Raw genomic sequence first — 19,491 nt, 5'->3', positions numbered from 1 at the left:
ATTACTGCAGTTCTCTGTGTAAGAGAAAAGAAGTCTTAAACAGAATAAAGCCAGGACTGCTGCAGCCTGTGCCTTAACAATACCTGAGTGTTCATACATGACTTTAGGGAAAGCAATCTCCAAATTAGTGCCAGATAACCACTCACTGCCGTGACTCTTTGTGAGTAACACCTTCTTCACTACGCCAGATCATTCTTCAGTCTCTTGGCCACTTTAAAACTGATACTACAGATTATTCTTACTATTTTTATTAGCATTTATCACTATTTACTTTTTATACTTTATTGAAGCATATAAAATCAGGGACATAAGAGAAAGGTGCTCTGTTCTCTGAGTTACTGTATGTCCCATGTTCAGTGTGGGAAGCGGCTTGCTTTTCATTATAGAGGAATAAACCTGTACTTTGAACAGTAAATTTGAAGGTGGCTTAGATCTTCCTAATGCTTTGGGAATGAGCTTTTGCAGATGTTCTCAACTACACCTCCACTTGTTTTTGTTGGTGGAGAACATGCCTCTGCACCTGCTACAAGCAGATTAGCAGCAATGTAGCACAGGCAGGGCAGGGCTAAAGATGTAAGAAGAGAAAAGTAGCACAGGAACCTGGTACATGCAAGCTCACAGTTTCTGGCTCACCAAGTCCCAAAGCCCAGAATTGCTGGGAGTATTCTGAGGAGATGTCACTACTTATTTGCCTTCTTCACATCCTTTTGATGTCTTAGGTCTGCTACTGGTGAGTGCTGGACATAGGATATTGAGATAGGTGGGCACGTGATACTTTTATCTGGGAACGCAGTGGCAGATTTTGTACCAGGGATGCAGTTGCTGGTCAGTTTGGAGCACTGGAGCAGGAGAGCTTCTGTTTGCTTGCAGAAACCTATGTAAATACAGCTTGTGTGTTAGCAGAAACCTATGTAAATCCTGCTCTGTGAGATGGTTTGATTCCTGCCCACTATTGATTTCTAGTAGCAACTTACCATGCGTTCTTATTCCTTGTAGGTGTCATATCAAGTGATGGATTTTGCAGATACTTGATGTCAGATGAAAATGCCCCAGTTTTCCTAGACCGTTTGGAATTATATCAAGAAATGGACCATCCTTTGGCTCATTATTTCATCAGTTCCTCTCACAATACATATTTAACAGGCAGGCAGTTTGGCGGCAAATCTTCGGTGGAGATGTACAGACAAGTGCTTTTGGCTGGATGCAGGTTGGAAGCAGGAGATAACAGCCTTTGATATTTGTGAATCTGCTACCTGAAACCTATGTAATATACCTGGGTGGTGATCCGTTGCATAATTGCTTGTATGAATGTATTAGTATGGTAAATGAAAATATGTTTATGTCAGACACTATTTTACTTGCAAAAACCATTGAAAGGCAGTAGAACGTAGAAGTTGATGTCAGGAGAGTTTGTGAATAAGATAAGTTTGATCTCACAAAACAGCTGAAGAATTTCAGAAGCGATTCTGCTTTGCAATTAAGTTTATCTGTCAATGAGAATCACTTTATGATTTCCTGCTTAATTTCATGACATACCAGAATGTGTTGCAGTTAACTGAGTAAGAGAATAAACTAGAAGAGTGTTACAGTGCTAAAACCATCATTGTTCAGGTGTAAACCCACGCATACTGTATTTAAGGTAGCGTACCCAAAGTTATGAAAGCAGTCTGAAATTACACATGTGCAACTTGAAAAGAATTGTCTCATTCCCAAAACTGCTTTGTAACTTTCCTGCTCTGAACATCACTGCCCAGAACGTGTCCCGAGTAGGTCTCCTGTACTGAAACACTAAGGAAGCTGACATAATTTTTCTTGGGTCTTCAGGTGTGTCGAGCTGGACTGTTGGGATGGCAAAGGTGAAGACCAAGAACCAATAATAACGCATGGAAAAGCAATGTGCACAGATATTCTTTTCAAGGTAAACGTCTGACCTCTACACAAGGCAGTAAGCCCTGTAGAAACCCCAGACAGGAATCCATGCAGGGCACCCTCCCCTCCTGAGCACAAGATGCTGCTCCCTACTTACGAATTTGACACATTGCATAGGCACAGTTTCTTATACCCATATTTTAGGGCTCATTTCTGACTCACGTCATGCACCCCGTGTTATATCTGCCTTTCCACAGAAACTGCAGGAAGCAGGCTTGCTTCTTTTACTCCCTATTTTCACACCCTGTGTCTCTTCATACCACAGAATAAATATCTTCTCCATTGTCTGAGAAGTTCATAGAATCATAGGATAGTTAGGGTTGGAAAGGACCTTAAGATCATCCAATTCCAACCCCCCTGCCATGGGCAGGGACACCTCACACTAAACCATGTCACCCAAGGCTCTGTCCAACCTGGCCTTGAACACTGCCAGGGATGGAGCATTCACAACCTCCCTGGGCAACCCATTCCAGTGCCTCACCACCCTTACAGTAAAGAACTTCTTCCTTATATCCAATCTAAACTTCCCCTGTTTAAGTTTTAACCCGTTACCCCTTGTCCTGTCACTACAGTCCCTAATGAATAGTGCATCCCCAGCATCCCTATAGCCCTCCTTCAGATACTGGAAGGCTGCTATGAGGTCTCCACGCAGCCTTCTCTTCTCCAGGCTGAGCAGCCCCAACTTTCCCAGCCTGTCTTCATACAGGAGGTGCTCCAGTCCCCTGATCATCCTCGTGGCCTCCTCTGGACTTGTTCCAACAGTTCCATGTCCTTTTTATGTTGAGGACACCAGAACTGTACACAGTACTCCAGGTGAGGTCTCATGAGAGCAGAGTAGAGGGGCAGGATCACCTCCTTCAACCTGCTGGTCACGCTCCTTTTGATGCAGCCCAGGATATAGTTGGTTGCAAGTTTCTTAAGCTGTGGAAAAAGCCTGAAGATGCAGGAGTTCTTCTGGAAGTTAAAAGGTTCCCTGGCAAGAGAAGATGGCAGCAGATCCAGGGATAGCATTGATGGGTTCTGAGTGAAGCTGCCACCACTGCTACAGGTGCAGTGAGCACCAGTTGGGTGCCGAGCCCAGGTTGTTGCAGGGGCACAGAGAAGAATGGGCACATGGTTTGTTCTAGTTCTGGCTTCACTTGTCACATTTGAGACTCAGCTCTCAATTTCTCAGAGTCGGGTGGAAAACAAAAAAGTCTCTTTCATTATGATTATAATTTGATCTGTTCTAATTTGAATCCTATTATTGCATTTCATAGGATGTAATTCAAGCCATTAAGGAAACAGCATTTGTTACATCAGAATATCCTGTCATTCTTTCATTTGAAAATCACTGCAGGTAAATGGTGCCCTTTATATATTTATTTTTTATAGTGCAATGTATAAGAAACATGATAGAGATCAAAAATGCTGATTGGAGTGTATTTGAAAACTGTAGGGATATGCAGGTATTCTGAAGGGACTGTACTTTAATATACTAGTCAATCCTGAGTGCAATAATGGCAATATTTTTATCTGTGGTAAAGCTGTGAAATATATATTTGGCTTTTCCATTAGCTGTGTGGGATTTAGTTAATCTACTTTTTTGGTCTTATTAAATTCATCTGTGTCAGATAATAGACTTTTATTGACAGTATAATGAAAGTAATACTTCTCAGTTGAGAGAAAGTGGGCACTGTATAATTTGGGATGTCTGCATTACTTTGTATTATTATATTTTGCTGAGTAATAGTGGTTTCCTTTTTTACATTTGAAGATTAACCATCATCATCTTTTCCAGTAAATATCAACAGTACAAGATGTCAAAATACTGTGAAGATCTTTTTGGAGATCTCCTGTTGAAGCAGCCTCTAGAAACACATCCAGTATGTTATATTTTGCCAGTCTTTCTTTATATTAGCTGTATTTAGGAGATGATAAAGTGGGATCATATCACCTATAGTGCTGTTCACTGCCAGTCCTAAGCTTTCAAAAATCACTAGTGATTTTAGGTGTTTATACTTTTTGGTACAGACTTTTCCTTATCTGGTTTGTTTAATCTCTTCTGTACTGGGCTCTGGTGAGCAGCCTGGGGAAATCCATCCCCTTGATGTGTGATGTAGTATCAGCACGTACATAAAATACAACACGTGCATTGTATTTGCAGGTCATACATAAGTCTGAAAATGACACTCACTGTTGAAAACCCAATTAATTATAAATTGCATGGTCTCAGCTAAGGAAACCTCTTCTTTCAGTTGTGCTTTGCATGCTTCATGCTCCGGATCAGGTCCTGCAGTCTAGGTGGGCCCCACTATTGCGTTAAGAATTAAATTAAGCACAAAGAGTTCCCTGCAGTCTCATTTGAACTATCAAGTGCTCTGTAATCTGCATGTGCTTCAGTCTCCTGCATGGCAGGAGACTCCTTCACAAACACAATATTTGAGACTCTAATAGCTTGTTACCCAGAGCTTGCAGCGATTCCTCCTGAGCAGCGTGCTCACTGTCTGCCAGCAGCCACCCAAAACTTGCAGATGCTCTTCAGTGCTGTTGCAGGACCACAGCAGAGAGGACTCTGCCTTATCTTTCAGCTCCTGTCCATGTGAACATGGCATTATCATCTCCAGCGCTGTGCTTTCCTTGCATGTTGCAGGGACAGATGTGCACAAGGCTTGGTGGATATCAGGTTGTTGCCCTGAAAAATGCATACCAGAGAACTAAATCTGTCGTGTTCCCTGTAATGTATGTAGCAACTTGCCACATCCCTCACGAATGACAGCTCCCAGCAGCTTTCAGGGAAACCTAAAATAGAGATGGCCAAAGGCTACTATGCAGCTACAGCAGGGCCCAGCATTTAGCCTCAGCTGCCTGTTCTCTAGAGCACTACTGAGCCTTCTATGTTTTTTGTCCATTCCTCCTCATGGGTGAATTCAGTCCTCAGCTGCTCAGAAAGCAAATACTGCAGAGAGGAGCTTGAAACATGTGTTTTATAAGTGGATGGGGTTTGGTACCTTGAGTAGTCGACTGAGGAGGGCAGACTTAAGTTGCTGAAGCAGATATGGTTTTAAGTAAGAGCAAATATTTGTCCAAGTGGGCAACCAGTTATGCCTTGCTTGGGGATACAGACTAGCATCCTGGAAGCCTGGGGATAAATGAGCTCTGCGGCACTGACATCTAGTGGAATTCCAGCCAAGTGCTCTTAGGAACAGTTGTGTTTTCTGTTCATCTAACATGCTGAAGAGCCCATGACGGAGCTAGCCTGGTGTTTGTGGGTAATCATTACCCTCTTGCAAGGAGGTTTGTACCCGTTCTTGTGGGGTTGGGTCCATCTGTGTTTTTTTTCCCTGAGTTGTTATTTATCCCTTCTGCTGCTTTTATTTGGTTTCAGGTATAGAGCTTTGTTCTTTTGTTTCTGCATCTAGAGTGCTGCTTCTGCATAGCTCAGAGCTGGATTTAAGGAGAATATCTAAATAATTCTACTAAGATTTTCTGCTAGTCCTTGAAACATCTTCTCCTGTATCACTTAAGGTTTACTGGAAACCACAGTCCATTATACTAGCAACTCCCTGCATAATACTGTTAGCAAGCCTGAGGTGGAGAGGGTGCTAATTACCATACCCATATCTCTGTTTCTTAGCCTCAATTCTATGATGGGGCTTAAATCAGAGGATTTGTACTTTTTTCTCAGTAATTTCTCCTCCCCAAACTGGAGCAGTAATGCTTTCAGTAGTACTTCCTTGTGTATGTGAAGCTTGCCTTTTGCCTTTCACAAATACCAAAGATGTGACCCTGTAGCCCTAAATAGTCCTCATTACCTAGCTAAGGACTGGGTAGTTTTCCGTTCACCAGTGCCAACCTATTTCTACTCTGTAAGAATGTACAAGCTGCCTCACTTGCATTATTGCAGCTTGAAGGGACCATAAAAAGTGACTTATTTAGAGATCAAATGATAATGGGCTAAACTATGACGTGGGTTGCGTGTGAAACACAGGAGAGAGGGAATGTAGGAAGTCATCTGATGAAGAGCCGCATGAAGGTCACATACAGGACCACTGCTAGGCAGGAGAGAGGTGGAGACATGTTGACCAGTGCAGCTGAGGATGGCATAGGCTGGAGCCCAGTGTGCTGGCTTCAGCCAGCAACTTTTACCTGAGCACAGCTTTCCTATAGGATAGGGAAGAAGCAGAGGAGATAATATAGCTGCGGTCACACTACTTACCAAGGTTGTGCCTGAGGAGGCGCTTGCTTGTTCACTGCCCCTTACCATTGCTGTCCTAACATCAAAATCCCAAACAGGGATACACAAAGGCAAAATAGCTGTTATTAAGCCTTGTCTTTAAATTATTTTACAGCTTGATCCAGGTAAAGCCTTACCTTCTCCTAATGATCTCAAAAGAAAGATTCTCATAAAGAATAAAAGGCTGAAACCTGAAGTAGAAAAAAGTAAGTAAAGCTTGTCACATATTAAATTAAACAGAAGTCCAGATAGGTGCAAATAGACTGAATACTAAAGTTTTCAAATTGTTTGAACTTCATTGTTGAAAGAATATGAGTTATATATAAATGACACTGCTGGCCCTTGTGTTTCATATGAGGGCCAGAGTCTAGGCCTTGATACCAGCATCTAGCATAGGAATAGATAGACCTAGAAATGTAATCCTGGGACTTTATCAGATTGCTGATTGAGCTAAAATATGATGCAGATAGAATCTCTTGTAAATTCTGCCTACACTGATCTGTTTGCATTGCTGTGTTTGTCCAGGATAGGCGTAAAATGAAAAGGAATTTCAAATTGCTCTTCTTGCTGTTTTGCCAGTTCTGATATTTATTTTTTTCAATAAGAAATTGAAGTCTGTGGAAATAGTTTTCTTGATTTTAGTAAGCATTGGGTGCAGCCCTTACTGACCATTTTTCAGCTCTAACACAAGTGTATGTCTAATGATGCTATTACTCTGTAAAATTTTATTAACTGAAAAGTTAGACAACCCATTGAAAAATAGCTCAGAGAATCATTTATGATTGTGTATTTCTTTGTGCTACAAACTGTTCATGTAATGACTAATGTGTTTTTATATTTTGCTTATTAACAGAACAGCTTGATGCTCTGAAAAAGATGATGGAGGCTGGGGAAACTGCTGCTCCTGTAAATATCCTAGAGGATGATAACGAAGAAGAAATAGAAAGTGGTGAGGATTTCATAGAGAACGGTTCTCATGCATTGCCTGTGGTTAATAAGTAGGCCAGCATGAGCAGCTAGTATGCATGTTACCCAAACTCCTATGGCCTGTGGCAGTAGCAGTAAGTCTGAACTCAATGCAGGACCATTTATACAGACCTTCAGCCTTACCATCTCATCTCAGGTGCATACAGCAGCTGCAGGCTCTGTAGCAGGCTGTTGTAGGAGTGTAAGCTCAGCTGGTGGTACTGGTGGTAATTGTGACTTCCACTTACTGTTCAGAAGTCATATTAGAGCAGCAACCAAGTCACTGTGTGTGTGAGACTGGGAAGCTGTGATCTTTGCTTTGAAAACAGATTTTGTCGCTATTTTTAATGCTTGTGTCAACATCAGATTGGAATATTGCATTATACTTTAAAAGGATAAAATGAGGGATGCCAAACTTGATATCTTCAGTGTAAACATCTAACTGTGAGCCAGTGATGTGGAATGTGTTTATGGCCAACAGGGAAACATAGACATATCTAGGGTGTGTTTCACCTTGTCTGTTTTAAATGTCCACCTTCAGAAGAGGCAAATCATGCATTGGCAAGTGGCTGGACCAAGGTGACACGTCATACTAAACGTCCCAGCTTTAGCCTACCCCTTGGTCCTCTCCTTGGTTAATTTTTATCTGTTTTAACTAGCATAAAGCTACTGCTGTTGCTGTCAGTAGAGGCCCTTGTGAAAGGTATTCTTTATGATCCAACTCTTAAAAGCAAATGAAAATTATTCCCTATAGTAGGGAACATAAGGAGACTGACAGTGCATGAGGAACCTGGTCACTCGCAACTTTCTACATCTTTAAATAAAGAACTCTGTCTTCATTTCTTGTTATTTCCCCAAGCCTATTGGGTTGGGGCTTTTTTACACTTTTCCTAAGCAAGTTACTGATTCCTTCAAAAATAACAGTAAATCAGATTTCTGTTCCTATGTCAAAGCTGTAAGAATCTCAGGCCTGAGCTATAATTTCTTACTAATCCTTAAAAACCTAATACCCTGGATATTATTTCTGTCTTAAAGAAATGCCAAACCCAAACCTGTGCATTCAGCTGCCATTTGTTTCATGTCTCACACAAAACTAGTAGTTGCTGTGGCGTTTCTTGCACTGATCCTTTTTCTTTTCTGTGCAGCTGACCAGGAAGAAGAAGCTCATCCAGAGTACAAATTTGGAAGTGACCTTACTGTAGATGATTACGGTCAAAAAGAAGCTGTTGCCATCAGTGTCAAAAAGGTGGGATTGCTTCTTACATGTATTTCTTTGGAAGTTTCCCATGGAAGTGGGTATAAAAGGCACTCTGTTTTGTGGAAGCATCTCACAGCACGTGTCAGAAGAGTCAAACCCGAGATCTTCAGATTCCTAATCTTTAGATTCAGTTTTGCAGCCTGCTTGTTCATGTTGAGTACTCATTGGGAAAACAATCTGCATGGAGGGAAATGGTTACAAGTGGAGATTTTGATCCAAAATACTCATTAAAGGCAGCAAGCAGTTTCCTGCCTCTGGTATTTTACTTTGCATCTCAGTTGCAGAGCCCTAATATGAGGTAGAATATCAGCTTCCTTGCTCAACAATGGTTTTTTTGCAAGGTTACATCCTGTGTGTTTGTTACAGGGGTCCCCTGGGTCATTTTTTATTGTTAACTCTTAGGGTAGAATTTTCCCACCTACAGCAATAAAGGCAAAATAGGGCAGCTATTCCCCAGTGGGGTGGTATAGCAGTGGGGCTATACTGGATAGCCATCTGGCAGGTAGAGTAAGACTTCTCTTTATTCCACTCATACCTGATTTAGTACAATTTATCAGTCTGTGCTCAGTAACTTGAATATTACTTGACTGGAATATTGGAATTCAAAACTAAGCCTGCTCTGGCATTGAAGGCATTACTGCTTGCTACAGAAAATATACCACATGTGAGCACTAAGGTACCTTATCAGACCATGTTCCTCTATCAGTCAAGTATTTTGGCCTTTTCTTCTCTGCCTGGCTGTCTTTGGATCTTACTCCAGAGAGAAGTACAGTTACAGAAAATCTTTCATAGCACAGTCTGCCCTTGATAGTATGTCTCTAGCAGCATCACCAAGACATCGGACCTGCCTTCCTGGTGTCTCTTCACATCAACATCTTTGCTTCTTTAGGGCTTTTATGAATCTTGCCACTGAAGTACCATTTAACTTCATTGCTCTAGGGCTGGCTTCACTTACTGAATCAGCTGGTCCTTAACTACCTGAGTGTTTTGGGGTCTGTTTGTTTGTTTTTTCAGCTTAGTCACTCATCCTCAGCATTTGCCCTTGGGTAACTTCTCCGCTTCTTTGCTGATCAGTGATTCAGTCTTTATTCTTTAGGAATGTACATTCAGTGCCAGGTCAACATTTCTCTGCTTCAAGATTCTCAGTACTGGTAGCTTGTAATTGAAGACAGAGAGCAGACTGTCCCATTGCAGATAACATCTTGAGATAGGCCTTTTCCAAATGCACATGTTTAAAGCTCAGTTTACAGCACTCTTAACCCTTAAGTTTTCCGAGCCTGGGCAGTTTACATATACACAAAAGATGACCTTGTGGGTTGTCTGGGTGTGGTGTTCTTTCATTCTTCTCTGAAACTCTGTTCCCATCTAGTGATGGCATTAGTTTGAGCTTAACTGTCTGGCCCATTTCTATTCCCATTGCTGATCAGTTGTTGCATTTTGTATCTTGTGTACCCAAATTTGAGAGTGAATATTTTTGCAAGTGTATGGGACAGGTGAGCCACAGGAAGGTGGAAAAGGGTGTACTTTTTGCTAAATACGCTAACCTTTTGAGGATTTTTTTTCCCTTACTGTGAGTGTTTCCTATTGCTTTGTCTTTGGATAATGTATATATATTTTTTTCCCTTAGGCTATTGAAGATTCTGAGCAAGAAAACAGTAAAAAGGTGACACATAGGATGTTATGTAGTTTATTTTATTGCTTCATATATAATATACATACTTACCATGCATTCTTAGTGGATTAACAATGCTCAGTTTCACTGCACCTGCAGAGCACTCATCTAAGGTTTCTTCTCCTGTACTTTTATACTGGGGTCAGGACTGTCAGAATATTTGGGGACAGTCAGGAGTGCATGATTTTTGCCTGCTGAGAAGTGTCTGATCTCAGTTTCAGATGTCATGCACGGGGAAACAGCAGTTATTTGAATGGCGTTGAGGTGCATCATCCCTCCTACTATTTCTCCCCTCTTTCCTTACCCTGACTGCACTTTGGTTTCCTCTCTCTTTTTCTTCCTTTCACTTTCCCTTGAGTCTTCTGCATTTATCTTCTCCCAGGAATCCCTTCTGTAAGACTCTTCCCATATCCTTTCTCTCTCCTCCTTCTCTCATTAAAGCTGCTCCTGTTCTAACCACACTTTGTTTCAGTCTGTGTTGTTTTCTGAGTGGGTTCTGCTTCTTTTCTTGAGGGGTAGCAAGGTCTAAATAATGCAGAGATATCAACTTTCCCCCATTGTTTTCTCTAGCCCTTAGAAGGCTCATGTCCTGTTGTAGCCATTCCTTTGTTTCTGCAAGCTTTAAGAAACATTCCATCCTTACCCCTTTCTAATGCACAGTTTTAAAGTTGTGAACACCGCAAAGAATATAGCCCATTTACTCTAAAAATTATGGGGCTCCAGGGAAAGAAGATAAAATCAATGACAAGTAGTTTGTCTTAGAATGGTGTCTTAGAGCTAGTGTGTCATTAAAGCAGTCATACAGCTATGGTCTGCAGGGTACTATTGCGTTGGCACTAACGCATGGATAATCCCCTTTGACTTCCTTTTCACTGTGATTCATTGCTTAGACATTTATGGATCAAGATAGTAAAATCTGATTATCCATTCTGAGCAGTCAGCAAGAGGCACATTGAAGGAGCCTGGTTTTTAGAAGGTGGGTAGTCAGTTCTTCCTGAATTATTGGCCTTCCAAAAGTGAAGACACTGAACAGGACTAGTTGCTTCGAAGAAATTTGCCCTGAATTTGCTCTAAACTCTATTAACAAATTTTGATGGAGTAACAAAAAGTGCCTGTATTCTACTAATAAAGGGATGTGCTATACGGCATATTCAGGAAACAGATCTGTGGACCCCTTGATAGGTGTATTCCTGGAAAGCAGTTGGATTGAGCCCTGGTAAATCTGCATTAAAATATGGTTTCAGCTTCATTTCATGGGCCAGTGGAAGTTTAATTCAGTCTAAAATGCACATAAAAGTGCATATACACACATATAAGTGTGTACCCGAACTCATTCTGATAACTCAGCTATTCTCTGCAGCCAGAAAATGATATTTCTTGTGACTATAACCATCTCATATTAAGGCATAAATTGTTTCACTTCACATGGTATTCATTCTTTGAAATGTGTCTGCACCCTATGACAGGCAGAGGTACATGCCCATGATACTGGCAGGTAGTTTCACATTTCCTTTACTGTCCCATCTCCTGAGTAGATGGGTTGCAGTAGTGTAGGTTCTGTGAACTGCGTTCTTCTTCCATGAGAAGGAGATTTGCAAAGTGCTTCTTGTTATTGACTGCTTGCCGATGCAATAATGAAGGAGAACTTTGTGACAAACACAAGTTGCACTCTAGAAGTAAAAAGTGGGGGAAGTGCTTTCTGTTGTGGGTTTCTAGCAAATGAGATACTTGTAGAAAACTTCTGAAGTTCTGTTATAACTACAGTGCATCCTTATGGGAGTGATGGATTCAGATTTTTATCAGTTTAAGCAGCTAGGAATATGAGCATGTGGTGTTTCTTGTTGGTCTTGTGACATCTCTTTGTCCAGTGAAGGTTGTAATCCCTATATTTTGGTCTGCTTTCGTTAGTAAAGATTAGCAGTTGAACCTATTTGTGTTTTGATGTTGAGGAAGTTCTACTCAGTACCGTGTATGCTTCACTCCACCACAGCTATAAGGAAATATGTATTAAATCACAATTTTTAGGAGTTTGTTTGACAATGAAAGATCATTCTCTACCACTATTGCTCATTCTACTGTAACCTTTATCTTTTATCCTAAAGTTATCCTACTAACATCATGTAATACTTACCCACTGCTTAGGAGCTTTTCTATCATTAGTCCTCTTGCATGTGTCTAACAGTGAGAGTGCTTGGTGTGTATATCAGTAAGAAGATAAATCTTAATCTGTGACACTGAAGTTCCACTTTTCTTGTATTAATTTGCACTTTCTTTAAGTTTCTGCAGATTTGGGTATAATTCTATATCATTTGAAAATGCCAACAATGGTATTTACACACCCAAATAGTGATTATTCTTTTTGATGTGTATTTTCAGGGTTTAGTAACTGTTGAAGATGAACAAGCATGGATGGCATCTTACAAATATGTAGGTGCCACAACCAATATACATCCATATTTATCAACAATGGTCAACTATGCTCAACCTGTAAAATTTCAAGGTTTCGATGTAGCAGAAGGTAACATAAAAGGTTGAATGAAATAAAAGTATTTGCTTATTCTAGGTATTTTTTTTATCTCTACATTTTCTAAGCTTAGAAATGGCGTAAGGCTTTTATAGCTTTATGACCTGTACTTTTAGATCTCTGTGTCTTTGAATGTAAAGTTAGCATGTTATTCCATTGGTCATCCACACGGAGTCACTAAATTACTGGGAGAGTCTGAAGCTATTGAGGTTGATTATATTCTATAGGCCTTTCCAGCTAAACTGCTTTTTCTAGTTCACCTTTCCATAAAGAAAGGTGAGCGTGATTGTCACAGTGGTCAGCAGTTAGCTGCTGCTTTCATCCTGCACACTAGACCATTCATCATGTTGTTTTGCCTTATCTAGCCACAAAACACAGGCTCTGAATAACAATTTTGTCCTGAACCACAAATGAAAGTTTTGTGGGTTGCCCAAGGAAGTGAAAGAAACAAATCAAGTCAGAAATACTATGAAATTTCAGTATGATTTGATTCTGAGTGACAGATAATGGGGAAACAGACCAGAAATTACCATATGCTGCTATTATGTATAGTGCATGATCTTGGATTTTGATTCATTATTACAGAGGTGTTTTAAAATGTCTTGTATTTTCTTTCTAGAGCGTAATATTCATCATAATATGTCCTCTTTCAATGAATCAGTCGGACTAGGATATTTGAAGACCCATGCCATTGAGTTTGTGAAGTATCCTTTCACCTCCTCGTACCACATCTCTACTAATGCTACAGATAAAACAAGTACCTTTCTAGATTTGCAGTATTCCAAGTCTATAAAGGAAAAGTAGCTCATAGGATGAGAAACACTAAGATTAATGTAAGAAATATTGAAGTTACTAGAATATGAACATATATTTCTATGATGTTTTTATTTCAATTTCCTTGATGAATTACACAGTTATAACAAACGACAAATGAGTCGGATATACCCAAAGGGAGGCCGAGTGGATTCCAGTAATTACATGCCTCAAATTTTCTGGAACGCTGGCTGCCAGATGGTCTCACTGAACTATCAGACCCCAGGTAGGCAGCAACGACCACTGAACCTCAATCCTAAAGAATGGCCTGGGCAGTAACTGTCAAACAGATGCCATGGATTTGCTTCTGGCATTTTTTGAGGAAACAGGCATATGGCTAAATAATGCAGTGGGGTGGAATTATGGAAGCGTAAGGCAAGGAGCAAAGAAAAAGCCATACACAGGAGGAAAATTCAGTCCGCTTTCATGGAAAAATATAAGTCCTGTAACTTCTAACATCAATATTTTATTAATAAAGGGTATCAGTTACAAGGAAATCACTTCTTTCACAAAACACAGCTTTGGCACAGTTTGCTGCATGTCTGCTAAGTAAAGATCATAGAATCAACGAGGTTGGAAGCAACCTTTAAGATCATCAAGTCCAACCGTTACCCAGGAGGAAGGAGTGTACAAATTAAGATGGTAAAAAGTAATGTGGGTTATGTGCCAAATGCATTTCTAGACCAGTTATTGTGAATTGTGAGTGGCATTCAGCATCAGAGAATGGGGTCTGAGATCCCAGCTGAGAGTGCAATGCCAGGGAATGTAAGTGCCTCTCCACAGGGCAAACTGAGAGGAGATGTATTGTCCCTGTTAGTGAAGGTGTGAGTGTAACTAACAGGGTAGGGTTTTTTTGTTGTGTTTTGCTTTGTCTTGTTTTTTAATTCATCTAGGAATGTCTTTAGTCATAAATGTAACAGACTGGTTATTCCATTTTCTTTTCTAGCTGATAGTGCTTTTGTGTTTGCTTCCCTTTCCACCTTCCCCAAACAGTGTCTTTGGTACTGCAGACACTCCTAATTATCATATCCTGAGTTCTATCCCGCAAAGCTTTGTACTGATTTACCCAGCTGAGGAAGCAGGAAGAAGCTGTACAGGAATACACTGCTTGTAAAGCTTTCCACTGGACACAATACAGAGGTCAGAGCAGATATGCAAGCTTCATTCTGCTCCCAACACTACCTCTGCCCACTGCATATCATTCTCAGACCCATTATATTGCAAAGTAAGAATGGTAATTATATGAAGTGATCAGCTTTCCTGTATTTATCTTCTATGATCCAACTGTGCTGTCAGGGTGAAGACTAATTAAGGAAGTAAAAGTTAAGGCTGCCCTCTAAAGCAAATAACTGATACGAGCGTATCAGAATCTCGTATTTGGTGTAATGGAGAAGGTACAGAAAAGATTTTGTTCCCTTTTGAAGCAGAGTCTGTTGAGCAAGAGAATACTGAGAAAGTTGGGGCTGTTCAACCTGGAGAAGAGAAGGCTGCATGGAGACCTCATAGCAGCCTTCCAGTATCTGAAGGGGGGCTATAGGGATGCTGGGGATGCACTAATCATTAGGGACTGTAGTGACAGGACAAGGGGTAACGGGTTAAAACTTAAACAGGGGAAGTTTAGACTCACTCTTTACTGTTAGGGTGGTGAGGCACTGGAATGGGTTGCCCAGGGAAGTTGTGAATGCTCCATCACTGGCAGTGTTCAAGGCCAGGTTGGACAGAGCCTTGGGTGACATGGTTTAGTGTGAGGTGTCCCTGCCTGTGGCAGGAGGTTGGAACTGGATGATCTTAAGGTCCTTTCCAGCCCTAACTGCTCTATGATTCTATGATCACTAAAGAAGGGTATTTTATTCTAGTGTGGCTGGAAACCTGCAGGAAAATGGTTTATTTCTTACGAAGTTTGGGAGATGGTTGTATGGGAGGGCGTTATTACATGTTTACTATGTATACGTGCAAGTGCCATAAGAACACTGAATAAAAATGCATTGAATAAAACTCAAGATGCTTTAAATGTTGAAACTAAGCAATGCTGCTGTGATCTTTATGGTTTCTTTTTGTGGTATTTTATTAAATTAAGCCCATAGTAAACCAGTGTGATACTCATCTCACTTTCTACAGATGGTATCAGAGTACAATTTATGTGTCTGCCTTAGTTAGGCACTTAGTTAAAGCCTGCATCTCTCTGTTATTCAGAGTGATTCTAGATCTCTAGCAGAAATGGAGACATCTATACTGTAAATACCAAAAGTTAGATGATGGAAATCTCATCCTAGGCACTTAATATGGTCACAGTCTGATGCTTCTCTGCTACCAGGTATTTCTGAATTCAGGGTGAGACTGTTTTCTAAGCACAGCATAGACTTCAGCTTGGCAGTTAAAGCTGTTACTCCTGTGAAGAAATCTGGAGTTTTCCTATTGCTTCCTTTTGTTGCTTGGATGTGTGTTTTATTTATACTGTATCTAATTTTTATTTAAACTGATTATTCTGGACAAAACAGTCTTATTTCCTTTTCTAATAAACATTGCTCATGTCTGCATTATTCAGAAGGAAGCACAGTCATTTTTTCCTCTCTTGGCAGATTTAGCAATGCAGTTGAATCAAGGAAAATTTGAATATAATGGATCATGCGGGTGAGTGATGATTTAAACCATTGTCACTGTGTATCAGAATCCTGTACTATGGTTTTAATAACATTTTTTCATTATTAATTATGTGTTACAAAAGAAAAATTGGATGTTAGGTGCAGAGTAGAAATTAGCAGAATTCCAGGAGACACCCCCTGCAAGGAGGTATTCTGATGAATATGCTTTTTTATTATGCCCAGTTTTTTAGAGAAGAAATAGAAGAGGCTTTGCGTGCAAATTAAGAAGATCATGAATACCATACACAGTTATTTATTCAGCTTCTGTTCTCAAGTTTGCTTGAAGATATGCCACAGAATGGAGATTCTCTGCATAGTTCACATAATTGCTGAATTTACTTGGACAGGTTGAGTCTTAATACATAGGGAATGGGTTTTTAACATGTGCTTTAGTAGGAGAGCAAATTTCGGGGAGAATACTGAGGTGTTTCATCTTTCTTAAGTTCTTGCTCATGGCTTTTGCATGAAAAGGAATGCTGAAGTGTGATGTTGATGGATTTTTCTAAGATGTTGAGTTTATACCTTAATAGGATAGGCTGATCATTAACATTGAGAGAAAGGGGAAGTTTGATGAGTGATAGGAAATGACAGTCTAGGAACACATTTAAAATCTGCAAACTCATCCTGGGAAGAAAACCTCTTTTATGAATGCTGATCTTGTTCAGAAAGAAAATCTGAGTAGATGAAACTTGGTAAAATACCTCATCTGAAGAATGGGCAAGAGTGCTTAACAGTGCTTTGCCACTCTATGCCTTTCTTTCAGTAGTGAACTCTCCAGGTAGATGCTCTAGGCTTTGACAAAGGTGCAGTCACTGGTTGTTTCAATCAGAATATGCAGAATGGCAGAGTATGGCTCCTTTCTTGTTTGACCCTCCCAGCCTAGCAAAAGAACACCTATTTACTCTTGCCAGATTCTCTAAGCGCAGGCATCGTAATCAACTGATGTCCTTGATTCTTATGTCAGTCTTTTGGTGTTACAGTAATATAGTGGGTAATGCGTGGTAACATAATGATGGTATTTTGATATGTATTACAAATGTGGCACTGTTTCAGTCACAGAAAACATGCAGGGCAATGAAGATAAAAAATTACATTCCTTTCTGTCTGTAGATTTTTCTCCAATTTAGTTTTCATGCTGCAGAAAGATCAAATCACTTCACTTTCAACATATCATAGAATAGTTAGGGTTCGAAAGGACCTTAAAGATCATCTAGTTCCAACCCCTGGATGGACAGGAGCATGTTTTTATTTCAACAGGCTGGAAGCAGAGGCTTGTTTCTGATAGTTCCCTTCTGCCCATAGCCTACTTTAAATTAATAAAATACATGAATTCACAGTCATTTATAATGTAAGACAAATGAGGACCATTCCTTTCCTAAACAGAAAACACAGTATGAAAAAATGAGAGAAAACATCGACATTGTTTCCACTGGAATTTTTCCAGCATGTTTTAATTATTTCTGAGCTCTGTGTAGGCCTTTATAACACTATGTACCTGTATTTCTCTAGAAAGACTAAGGATGGATAGAAGATAAACTTCCAGAAGATTAGAAATTTTCTGAGATTATTATTAATACATTATTAATAGTATGTTAATATTAATATATTAATATATCAATATATTAATTAGAAGAATTCTAGAAGATTAAGAAGTTGTCTGTAAGGGCCACAGAATTAGTAAGATGACTCAAGTTGCACATTCTCTTCCATCAGTGGAAGAGAACCCCTGTCACGTGTAACACAGCATTTCTGTGATTAGAATCCTTGTGTTTTGATTCATCAGAGCACGTATCAGCTTCATTGATATGTTGATCCAGTGTCTAGTCCTCAGGGAAGTATTGCAAGTGTTATTATGGTAGTACCTTTCATGCTACTATAATTAACAATCTGTCAGCACAGACATTATCAGCTGTTTTCCCCAAGGTTTTATAACTGAGATGAAAAAATTAGCCTCAAGCTGGAATTTATTGTCTGAGTCTCAACTCTGTGGAACTGCTTCATTTAAGACAATAAAATTGAATAGGGTTTTTTTTCCTCAATGTTAAAGAATTAAAACAAAAGAGAGCATCTCCTTTTTATTACAGGATAATTCAATATACTTTTTAAGTGTATCATTGAGTCATTTTGAAATCCCCTTGATTACATTACATTTGTTTTCATCTCCAAATCCAGGGTTGATTTAATCTCTCAGTAGCTGGTAATTCAGAATGAAGATTAACATCTATCTGTATGCTAGACAACCGTAGTACTTACTTTTACTTCCTCACATGTGTAGCTAGAATGACATTCTGTATTTTACAGTGCTGTAGGAGAGTTCATTGTTTAAACTAGAACACAGTTTTATTTGTATTTAATACAGTTTTAGATTTCACACAAGAATAATTTTCTTCTTTTTTTCTCTTGAAATAAGGTATCTACTTAAGCCAGATTTCATGCGGCGACCAGATCGAACATTTGACCCTTTCTCTGAAACTCCTGTAGATGGTGTCATTGCTGCAACATGTTCTGTACAGGTAAAACAGCAACAGACAAACTTCTGTCATCTTATCACATCCCAAATCGCATTTAAATGTCAACGGAAATAGGATATTTGCAGAAAATATACTTAGATGGTATGGCGTTTGTCAAGTTGTTTCTATTGTGGGGGTATTTTATTGCTGGCTAAAACATCTGTGTTTACTTGATCTAAGTGAAACATGAGAGTATTAGAAGTGGTTTGTTATTACACATTATCACTGAATTTTACCCCCTCCTTGTGTTCTTATTGAATCACATCAGCCTGTACGAATGAATAAATGAGTGAAGTTCATTTCTGTGAACAGTATGTAATCGTACAGACATCACTTGTCACCACAGAGCAAGGAAGACTATGGGCACACAAGGACAGGATATTTTCAAAACGTGATGGTCCTTACTTTGGAGTTGTCTAGAAGTACTGAAGTCCGTATTAACTTCTGCAGTAAGGTTAGGTATCACCTTTTAGAAGGAGGCTGACAGTTGTAGGACTTCTTTTGTCACTTGGCACTCTCCTTGGTCAAATCCCCTATGTGCAGCTTAACAAAAGATTTAAGCTTCCAGTTAGCACTTTCTGTGTGCAGCATGGAATTTTCAAACTCTCCCCGACCAAGGGTTCATTGTACATTCTAGACACTCACCTGATTTTACTTGCATTTCCCGAAGAAAAATCTTCTTCTTAATATTGTTTTTCTTTAATATTCATGACAGTACAATCCATCCAAGAGGAAAGTGGGGTATGGTGGTGAAAACATAAGCTCTAAATATCATTACAGATAGTTCTTAGAACATGTATTTTGCTGCTCGCTTTTGTTATGTGACTAAAACTAGTATAGAATTCTATATAAATCCTGTAATAAAGGAATTGAGTGGACCAAAGCCAGTGATGGTACCCCTCAGCCATGTAACATCAGATTTGTCATCCAGAGTGTTTCCTGGAAGAATGTTAGATCATTA

At 39.7% G+C, this 19,491-nt stretch overlaps 1 protein-coding gene across 7 annotated transcripts in view; it reads left to right on the top strand.

Annotated features, from left to right (window-relative positions):
* Nucleotides 1–19,491, top strand: part of PLCB4 (phospholipase C beta 4) — a 198,791-nt gene that overhangs the window by 137,780 nt on the left and 41,520 nt on the right. For 5 of the 7 annotated variants that reach the window (XM_057423494.1, XM_057423495.1, XM_057423497.1 and 2 more), the window contains 13 exons: nucleotides 997–1,207; nucleotides 1,825–1,918; nucleotides 3,189–3,268; nucleotides 3,710–3,794; nucleotides 6,261–6,351; nucleotides 6,999–7,094; nucleotides 8,257–8,357; nucleotides 9,997–10,032; nucleotides 12,418–12,559; nucleotides 13,185–13,269; nucleotides 13,480–13,604; nucleotides 15,958–16,009; nucleotides 18,431–18,533. In XM_057423494.1, the coding sequence (XP_057279477.1) occupies nucleotides 997–1,207; nucleotides 1,825–1,918; nucleotides 3,189–3,268; nucleotides 3,710–3,794; nucleotides 6,261–6,351; nucleotides 6,999–7,094; nucleotides 8,257–8,357; nucleotides 9,997–10,032; nucleotides 12,418–12,559; nucleotides 13,185–13,269; nucleotides 13,480–13,604; nucleotides 15,958–16,009; nucleotides 18,431–18,533 (1,301 nt within the window). The remainder of the gene's footprint in view (nucleotides 1–996; nucleotides 1,208–1,824; nucleotides 1,919–3,188; nucleotides 3,269–3,709; nucleotides 3,795–6,260; nucleotides 6,352–6,998; nucleotides 7,095–8,256; nucleotides 8,358–9,996; nucleotides 10,033–12,417; nucleotides 12,560–13,184; nucleotides 13,270–13,479; nucleotides 13,605–15,957; nucleotides 16,010–18,430; nucleotides 18,534–19,491) is intronic. The other 2 variants (XM_057423493.1, XM_057423491.1) reach the window with 1 other exon arrangement.

This window comes from Pezoporus wallicus, unplaced genomic scaffold (assembly GCF_028554395.1).
Source record: "Pezoporus wallicus isolate ANWC-B61680 ecotype Strahan unplaced genomic scaffold, APGP_CSIRO_Pwel_v1 contig_4191, whole genome shotgun sequence".
NCBI lineage: Eukaryota > Metazoa > Chordata > Aves > Psittaciformes > Psittacidae > Pezoporus > Pezoporus wallicus.
Note: the sequence above shows the minus strand (reverse complement) of the source record. Positions and strands in the feature narration are given on the sequence as shown.